Raw genomic sequence first — 10,686 nt, forward strand, 5'->3', positions numbered from 1 at the left:
TCTTGGATATGAAAACAAGCAAATAAACTTTTAAGATTAAGAGATAAGGATGCATGCCCAGCAAACAATTTTGTGTTTGATAGACGTCTAAAAGACTATAGAATACACAAGACATGTCACTCGTATGTTTTTGAAAGGAGAAAAGTGTAATGGTCAATGTGACGTATAAAGCTTGCCTTCTAGTATGGGAGATAATCATCAATCGCTATATGGTGAATAAAACCCGCCTTCTATTAGACGAGCTAATTATCGATCGCTTTATAGCGAATAAAGCCCGCCTTCTAGTACACAAGCCAATCATCGATCGATATATGGTGAATAAAGCCCGCCTTCTAGAACACGGGCCAATCATCGATCGCTATATGGTAAATAAAGCTCGCCTTCTAGTACAGGAGCCAATCATCGATCGCTATATGACGAATAAAGCTCGCCTTCTAGTACACAAGCCAATCATCGATCGCTATATGGTGAATAAAGCCCGCCTTCTAGTACACGAGTCAATCATCGATCGCTCTATACCGAATAAAGCCCACCTTCTAGTACACGAGCCAATAATCGATTGCTATATGGTGAATAAAGCAGATGCCTGAGAGATGCTTCAAAGATTTTTTTCCTAACCAAAGACTTGCCTTAAAGGGACTTGGGCTGTCACTGAAAACCGACTAGACATCTAGGAATATCTCAAAACTAGACTAGTCGTTAAATAGACAAAATTTATATGTGTGGTCAATAATTTCTGTTTATTTGATGACTAGTCTAGTTTTGGCCTATTCTTAAATGTCTATTCGGTTTTCACTGACAGCCCAAATTTAGCCTTGTTTTAGCAGAGACAGTTATGTTTAGACGTCTATTTGACATCTATTAGAGATCTTTTAGACATCTTTTGAAAACAAAAAGTGCTTGCTGGGTGTAAACAGTTTTGCGGTTCATGGTTTGAGGATCTATAAAGTTCTACATGAGCCCTTGGCCTGGTAAACTCTTGTCAGGTAAGTCCTTCATTTGAGTAAGAATCAAAACATCACAGTACATTCAGGAACTACAAAAATTAAAGAGCAGGAACACGTGTAAAAAAACAACTACAATAATAAATAAAAAAATGTGGCCTCTGGATAGCCAAGGTTCTCATCGTTTGGACTCCAAAACAGTAAGTTATTTTAAAAACATACAAATACTAAAATAAATAAGTACTCTTCCCTTTGAGTTTGAGTAGAAAAAAACATTGCTTTGTGTTCACAAAAAAGGAGGTTGGGGCAAACTGTGCTTTTGTGGGATGACGCTCATTTTGTTGGTCAATCCACATACATATCTTCACTCTGGCTCACATTAATCATCTCAGATATCAACACACACGCACACACACACACACACATAGTGATGTTCTGAAGGTGTCCTCAGTAAACCCAGCTCACTGGAACCCACTGTGGTTCAGTACACAGTTCCTCCACAGATGACTGCAGCTTCTCGAACGCACAGTCTAGGTTGTCATTGACAATGATGAGGTCAAAGTAGTGTCTGTAAGCCCGCAGGATACGAGCACTTTCATCCACTGTCTTCTTCAAGTCCACATCCTGTCACAGACAGAACTCAATTATTAATTCCATTAAGTGATCTTGATGCAGAACAAAAAACAATCAGTGGAATCTTATATAATCTTTATAAATAAAACACTGGATTTTGTCACTTTCAGAAAACATTTGTCTCCATGTTTTCAGAGTTTGTAAAAAAAATCCCAAACTAGTTTGGATATGAAGTGGCATGTGACTTTACTAGGGCAAATACACAGTAGTCAACCTTTGAAGTGGATCATCACCTTGCACAAACTATTGAACAACACCCATTCTTGTATTAGGACAATTAAAAAAAATGTTTTTTGATCCACTTCAGATGTATACCACTGTACCTGCGTACACACTTCCTCCAGAGCAAGACTTAACTACACTAAACTACACCCAGTCACTTAAAAAGAAACCATTGATATTGGTAGTAGCACGAAAAAATACTTTGGTTTATCTTACGAATAAGCAGTCTGTACACACAAAAACATATTCTTCAGCATATTTTCTTAGTAAAGAAACTCAAACAGGTTTGGCACTAGTGGAAGAAGGATGGATGGATAAGTTATGACGGAACTTTCATTTTTGGGTAAACTTTCCCTTTCAATTGGCCACTTTATTAGGTACACCTGTCCAACTGCTCGCTAATGCAAATTTATAATCAGCCAATCACAAAAAGAATAAAGAAGAAAGGTAATTTAAGTGACTTTGAACGTGGCATGGTTGTTGGTGCCAGATGGGCTGGTCTGAGTATTTCAGAAACTGCTGATCTACTGGGATTTTCACGCACAACCATCTCTAGGGTTTACAGAGAATGGTCTGATAAAGATAAAATATCCAGTGAGCTGCAGTTCTGTGGGGGCAAATGCCAGAGGTCAGAGGAGAATGGCCAGACTGGTTCGGGCTAAAGGAAAGGAAACAGTAACTCCAATAACCACTCGTTACAACTGAGGTATGCAGAAGAGCATCTCTGAATGCACAATACGTCCAACCTTGAGGCAGATGAGCTACAGCAGCAGAAGACCACACCGGGTGCCACTCCTGTCAGCTAAGAACAGGAAACTGAGGCTACAATTCGCACAGGCTCACAAAAAAATTGGACAATAGAAGATTGGAAAAACTTTGCCTGGACTGATGAGTCTCGATTTCTGCTGCAACATTCGGATGGTAGGGTCAGAATTTGGCATCAACTACATGATAGCATGAATCCATCCTGCCTTGTATCAACGGTTCAGACTGGTGGAGGTGATATATTGGTGTGGGGGATATTTTCTTGGAACACCATGGGCCCATAAGTACGAATTGAGCATTGAGTCAACGCCACAGCCTACCTGTTGCTGATCATCTCAGTATATATGTATATGTGTGTGTGTGTGTGTGTGTGTGTGTGTGTGTGTGTGTGTGTGTGTGTGTGTGACTGTTCACTTGTCAATTTGTACATTTTTATTCTCTTTTTACTTCTTTTTAATTTGTTTGTTCTCTTTGTCAAAGTACAAAACTGCAACAAATGTAGCACTGCAATAAAATAATTCACTTAGAGTAAGCACACGGTAGCCTTTACTAAAAAAAAAAAATTTAAGAGGTCACATATGGCTCCATTTTTGGTAAGAAATTGTTTTGAAGCTCTCTCACAATGCTCCTATTTCAGGTTAATTACCAACTATTAGCACACTTTATAGATTGAGTTTGAAATGTTGTTACTTGAAAAATATTATTTACAAATTAATGTAGCTAGCTTACAGGAAAAGCTACATTGTATCATACATAGGTTGTTTGATATCATGTAATTCTGATGAAGTAGCCTAGTAGCAGGCCTAAATGTTGAAGTAGGTTTGTAACACATCTCACCAAGCAGGAAATGATATCAGGATGTGCTGCCACCATTAATAGCAAATGTTGTGTGGCTGGTTTTAACCCATAACCTGACACTAGTGCAAATCATCTAAAAGTTCTAGTTCAGCTTTTAAAACAACAGGCCTGGAGAAAGTTTCAGAATAACTTACTGCGAGTTGTTTGGTGGTCAGTCCTGCGTCCACCACGGCTTTGTGCATATCTTTCAGCGTGTCGAACTCTGGGGCTGCGATGAACACGACATACGGCATGAACTCTGCTGTTTTTAACAGCTTCAGAGCCTGAGGAAAGAGCATGTACAAAGAATTGACTTGTAGGAAACACAGATAAAACAGCCATATCTATGTACAGGATGGATTTTGATCATTACACACAATATCACAGGTGCCTAACTCCATACCTGGAGGGCCGCAGCTCTGCACAGTTTAGCTTTAACTCTTATTAAACACACTTGATCAAACTAATGGAGTCCTTTAGGCTTGTTTAAAACCTACAGCTAAGTGTGTTGGTGCATGGTTAAAACTAAACTCATGATCCAAAGGCTATAATATACATTAATTTTCCTTCGTCTTATTCCCTTTATCCATCAGGGGTTTCCACAACAGAATGAACCGCCAACATATCCAGCATTTGTTTTATGCAGTGAATGTACTTCCAGCTGCAACACAGTACTGGGAAACAAGGCTTTAATATGTCAAACTATTTTTTTTTATAATTTAGTAACCTCATGGATGAACTTCAACACTGCTTCTCATGTGGAGTCACTGAGTGCTTATGTGATGGTTGACTGATTTGAAAACTAACCTGGTTTGTGGTGTGTTAATGTAAAGGTTGTGTTTATTTACTCAGTGGTTAAAAGTGGTTGCACTCATCTGACCTTCAATGTTAGCCACAATGTGGAGAGATTCATTTGATGTAGCTCACTAAAAAGTTTCATGCCAGTGAGAAATGTTCAATAAAAAAATAAGTAAATAAATAAATGTTAAAATTAATAATGTTAAAATAAATAAATGAACATTAAAACAAATAAATGAGTAAATAAATGAATGACTGACTGAATGAATAAATGAATGGATGAATAAATAAATGAATAAATGGATGAATGAATGAATGAATGAACGAATAAAGGAATGAATGAGTAAATGAATGAATAAATAAGTACATGAATGAATGAATAAATTAATGAATAAAATGAATGAATTAATGAATGAGTAAATAAATGGATGAATGAATGAATGAATAAATAAACGACTTAATGAATGAATGAATGAATGAATAAATAAATGCATGAATGAATGAATAAATGGATGAATGAGTAAATTAATAAAATGAATGAATAAGTTAATGAATAAATGAATGAATGAATGAATGAATAAGTAAATCAATAAAGGAATAAATGAATGAATAGATGGATGGATGGATGGATGGATGGATGGATGGATGGATGGATGGACAGATAGACGATGACAGATAGATAGATAGATAGATAGATAGATAGATAGATAGATAGATAGATAGATAGATAGATAGATAGATAGATAGATAGATAGATAGATAGATAGATAGATAGATTATTTAAAAAGTAGAACTTGCCATTTTTATTTTGTACTACAACATGTTTGTGAGGAGTGAAGAGGCACACAGGTGTCTCTCAATCGCAGTAGCAGTCATGTGTTATTGTAACTACACTGGTTTCCTCTTTGGTGCTTTCTTTGATAATGTTAACAGACGATTAGCCTATAAAGTGGCCTACATCGTAGTTCCTCCACTCAATAAAAAACCTGGTTCCACCACCATGTGCTCATTTCCTGTTATTTTTAAATATATCTGCATTGGAGTACAACTGCTATCTAGTTTTATCAGGTGAACGTTTTGTGCATTTTATGTGGGATAACACAACATTACATAACATTTAATACACCAAAAGCATTACACACATCTAAAAAGCTGGATACATCAACAGTGAACAGTCCAACGAGAACTTTTGTTATCATGGTGATACATAAGGTGCTTTATTGTATTTTTAGTTTTTATTATCTTTTGTCAAAAACTGCCACTTTTCACAACACGTAAACATTTTTCTAAAATGAAGAGTTAATACATTCAGCCTAATCACTCAAATCTATCTATCTATCTATCTATCTATCTATCTATCTATCTATCTATCTATCTATCTATCTATCTATCTATCTATCTATCTATCTATCTATCTATCTATCTATCTATCTATCTATCTATCTATCTATCAAAATGCTAACCGGTTAGTATAATATCTTTGAAACACAGGCCCAAAGATATAAAATGTTTAAATCTTTTTTTTCCTGAAATTGCCTTCTAAATTGAACAATTTCGTCCGTCCGTCAGTCAGTCAGTCTTTATTCATTTCCCGAAGGCAATTTGGTTGCAGCATACAAGCATGTCACACATAGTACATAAAAGCACATTATACAATACAAATTCTAGCCTAAATTTAAAAACTTTACAGCCGAGGGGATGAATGAAAATTTAAACTGATTTGTTTTACTAATAGGAGTTCTGTATCGAATACCAGAAGGGAGAAGATAAAACTTGTGGCGCATAGGATGGGAATCATCTGACAGAATACTCTGAGCTTAACTCAAAACTTGTCTATGGTATAACTGAACCATGGTCATCTGTTTTCTCCCTATTATTTTTCCTCCTATGTTCACAATTTTCACCAAACTTTTATTTTTCACACATAGAGAATTGAACCAACAAAGCAAGGAAAAGGATAACAGTGACTGAATGTAATTTTTTTACAATGCAAAAAAAAAAAAAAAAAAAAAAAGATTTTGGTGACACTTCCTGAAAATGCTCAAGACAGCTCCATATACTATTTGCACAGCCATTTAAAAACATGAATGATTTACAGACCTATGTATGTTGTAGGTTCAGTTCCAATATGTACTGCAAAATTGCTTAAACTTGTGCACAGCTCTACACAAATGAAATTTATGTTTGTTGTAAATAAGGGTGTATTTGTTCTTTTGCAAAATGTTGTGAATAAATTGAATTGTAAAGAGCATATGCAGTAAAAAGGTGAAACATACATATTCAGTGTCATGTACTCCGATACCTCAGCAAATGCAGTGATGTTTAACCTTACTGTAGTTTTCAAATGGCTGTGCAAATAGTATATAGAGCTGTCTTGAGCATTTTAAAGTGTCACCATAATCTTACTTTTTTTGCAATGGAAAAAAATGTACAGAGTAAACTGACATCATGAAAACATGAGAAAGCCATTTGACTATCTTGTTTTTAAACAATGGTGTCAGGACTTTTCATCTTGATGACACTGACACTTTCATTGACATCAATACTTTCTTTTGAGGAATGAGCTATCCATTTTGAGCAAGTGACATGCTTTTGCAGGTTATCAACTAGGTTTTGCAGTTTGTACTAATTGTTTTGAGAAATGCATTAACTGTTGTGCAAACGTAAACAGTGTTGTGAGAAATGCACCAAAGTGACTGAGAAAAACCGTAATGCATGCTAGGATCGCTGGTCTCACTCTCTCACACGCTTTGTCCTAAAGCCACTACTGTATGCTTAATGGTTGGCCGGCAGGCTGCAGGAATTACACTTATTACTAAGCCGTACTTACATGCTATTTTCAGGCTGGATATTCAAAGTAGCATGGTAAACAATATAGGGAGCGCAACACAGGTTGTCATTGTTCAAAAATAAACCAATGTGTATATAAAACCAACTTTACCTCAGTAAAACAGGCTAGGTGGAATAGCGCTATTTACTTATGTTTTGTTATTCAACTAATTAAAAATCATCATTATCGAGGCTGTAAAAGGACCTTATGAAATTGATCTTCTTTCGCCAGAAGATTTCAGTGGCTGAACAACACTTCTGTGCATATAACCCATTTATAAAACAACAAAATATACATCAGCTTTGCATGACTAAAATAGTTTTAAAACAGAACATTACCTGTCTAAAAAAATACTTCAGCCATGATGTCATCCTTCCGTGCAAAAGTAACTCCAATATTGATTCAGGATTTTAAGGTTTTGATTCAGCATTTGTTTTTACACACTCTCTCTCTCTCTCTCTCTCTCTCTCTCTCTCATGTGCCTGTCATGAACATGGCGTGTGTGCACGTGCAAATGGCAAATCTGCGTGAACGGCTGCACAGATGTACAAATCTACATTTGTTGACAGACAGTTTGGGCTACTTAGCAGAATTATGGGAATTATCGGCCGGCAATATTTAATTGGATGAACTTTTTTTGTTTTATGCCTTACCCAGAATATTAAAATAAATATCAATACATTTAGATCCTTCCAGTACTATTGGAATTTAAAGAGACTTTCAACCAGCACAACAAAAAATGTTTCTGAATACAATCACCTACTGCACCTTTAATATTTTTGAGGAAGTTATGATTTTTTTAGGATTTTAGGACATTTTACAGAACTCTTTGCAATTGTTAGGCTACATAGCATAACGTTATGAAGAATTGTTTTTTTTTTTTTTAAATGTCTTTAATGTCACTTTGAATCACTTCAAAGCACAGGTGTCAAAGCCAGTTCCTAGAGGGCTGCAGTTCTGTACAGTTTAGTTTTAACCCTGCTTCAACACACTTAAGCCGAGTTCAGACTGCATGATTTTTAAAGTAGTCGTGTCAGTTGTTTTCACACTGCAAAACTATCTGGGGAAGCATTCCGACGCGGCTGTGTTTACACTGCAAGATTGATCGACGACAGGAGGGTTCACACTGCATGGCTTTATCATAGAAAGAATCGCCAAGAATCCACAAATTACATCAACCAACCAAACACACGCGAGAAGTGATATGAAAACAACGTAATTTCACGTAGGCCTAGTATACCTCGGTTATTAACTGCATAATGTGAAAGAAGCCTCTAGTGGGGTAAAAAAAATGTACCTATTTTGATCACCTGGGTAGAGTTGCACCAGCTCTTCGTAAGTTCCTTCCTAAACTGGATTGCAAAGTCCACACATTGGGCTTAGTAACTACTAGCTAGTTACTAACTACTATTTAGTTAGTAACTAAATTCGTTCTCACTTCGGTTGCACCACATGTTCTTAAGGCAAACCATAGTTAGTAGGTCGTAAGCTCTCCGTAAAGTCATGTGTAGTTGCACTGAATGACGTAATATCCAATAAAAAGCATTTAAATCGTTAAACTGCTTTAAAATTCTGTAACTAATGCATCTATATATAACTGTCCTATAAAAAATTAAATAGAAAAAAAAAAAAAAAAAAAAATCACATTTTTATAGTACATTAAATTACAGTCAGTCACTAATAGCAGATGACGCTCACACCTGCATCGTGAGCCGTGAATGGACGCAAAATACACATGAAGATCTCAAAACATTAAACTTGAATTTTTTATATCCTACACATGAAAGAGAAAAGAGCAGGGAGAAGAACTCAGCCATGACGAAATTCTCGTTTTAATTGATGGATACAATTAACACAAAACACTCCTTGAAATGAAATGAAACTCTTCTTTCACAACACGAAAAAAAATGCGAGATTTGAGAGGAAAATAAGGCTGTGAGTAGAGGGAGATCATTCTGTATTATGATCGTGAGCTCCTCTATGTAAACTAATCTCACTGTCGTCTCTTTTCTACCGTTATACATGGGTGGAGGCTGCCGTAAATATTTAGTTGGAACGTAGTGTTACGTTTAAACTAAGTTCAGTGGTGCTACACTAAAATATTTAGTAGAGTGTAAATTGTAACTTAGTGTCCCTTTAAGTCACAACTTGGCTACGTTTTAACTTATGCACTGCTCTCTTCAACTCATTTTCTTTTTCGACTCGGTTGTGATATTGCTCAGATGACACGTCAAACAGACACGGGTGCTCCTGCCAAATTTACAATAGTTTTCCTCCATTTCTTGGGACCAAATAGACTGAAAAGAAGCTCTTAACTTCTCCCCCAACCTCCCGCTGGCCTGCAGATACCCATACTAGTGGGTGCTACTCTCTCATTGGCTGTAGTTAAACGCTGATGTCATTTTCAATCAGAACACATTTCACACGGCATGATTTGAATCACATCCTTGATGAATTAAAGTTTTTCAGACCTCGAACTACTAAGACCTATTATATTTTCTAATATTTTCTCATTTGAATATCTGATTTTAATAGATATTCACCTGAGGGTTGACGTCCAGGATACATGTGCGTCCAGTGTTCACCACCTCATGGATGGAGTCGATTTTAGTACCATAGAGGTTTCCGTCGTACTCTCCGTGTTCCAGGTACCGTCCCACCTTGATGTCAGTTTCCATCTCGAGACGGGTCACAAATCTGTACGACTGACCGTCTCTCTCGTCATTGCGTGGCCGTCGTGATGTGTCTGTGATAAACAAAAGAAACAAACGTGTACAAATACAAACAAGCCCAAGGGTTATTTTGTTCTGTTTTGTTGATATTTTCTTTGTGAGAGTACTTTATTAGCTACTCACGGGGTACAGTGGTGCCAAAACGGGTGGGATGCAGTACAACTAGTCTATTTTTCAGGCTGCGGCGGCCCACTCCTTGCGCTCCAATCAGAATGAGGGTTTTCCTCTGAAACGGTGGCATACGTGCTACTTCCTCATAGATCTGAAGCTCGTGACGGTCAAACTCTGCAGTATAACCAGATAAGAGAGCAGACACAATAGATTTATTAAGAATGGGTTAAAGGATGCATATTCATTCATTTTCCTTCGGCTTAGTCCCTTTATTCATCTGGGGTCACCACAGCGGAATGAATTAGCAACTTATCTAGCATATGTTTTACACAGCGGATAACCTTCCACCTGCAATCCAGTACTAGGAAACATCCATACACACTCATTCATTCACATACACTACAGCCAATTTAGCTTATTCAATTCACCTATAGCGCATGTCTTTGGACTTGTGGGTGAAACTGGAGCACACGGAGGAAACTCCAGGACATGCAAACTCCACACAGAAATGCCAACTGAACCAGCCGAGACTCAAACCAGCAACCTTCTTGCTGTGAGGCGACAATGCTAACCACTAAACCACAGTGTCGCCCAAGGATGCATATATTAAATAAAAAAAAAAATTCTACTATGTATATATATTATACATGCACAGACAAACTCTCTCTTTCTCTCTCTATGTGCTGTAAAATGTTGCATTTAGATTTTTCGGTTTCATAAAAGGGTCTCCAATAAGCTCACTACAGCTGAATTTATATGATAATATAGCAAAAACATTGATAGTAACATAACAACTTTCAGCAGTTAATACATC

The 10,686-nt window shown here is 36.7% G+C and overlaps 1 protein-coding gene across 3 annotated transcripts in view; it reads right to left on the minus strand.

Annotated features, from left to right (window-relative positions):
• Window positions 1–645: 645 nt before the first annotated feature.
• pals2b (protein associated with LIN7 2, MAGUK p55 family member b) overlaps window positions 646–10,686 on the minus strand; it is a 47,627-nt gene continuing 37,586 nt past the window's right edge. For all 3 annotated transcript variants that reach the window (XM_056480435.1, XM_056480434.1, XM_056480433.1), the window contains 4 exons: window positions 9,885–10,046; window positions 9,573–9,775; window positions 3,557–3,685; window positions 646–1,568 (listed from right to left, as the gene is read on the minus strand). In XM_056480435.1, coding sequence (XP_056336410.1) covers window positions 1,392–1,568; window positions 3,557–3,685; window positions 9,573–9,775; window positions 9,885–10,046 — 671 coding nt within the window. In that variant the 3' untranslated portion in view covers window positions 646–1,391. The remainder of the gene's footprint in view (window positions 1,569–3,556; window positions 3,686–9,572; window positions 9,776–9,884; window positions 10,047–10,686) is intronic.

Source organism: Danio aesculapii, chromosome 19 (genome assembly GCF_903798145.1).
Source record: "Danio aesculapii chromosome 19, fDanAes4.1, whole genome shotgun sequence".
Taxonomy (NCBI): Eukaryota; Metazoa; Chordata; class Actinopteri; order Cypriniformes; family Danionidae; genus Danio; species Danio aesculapii.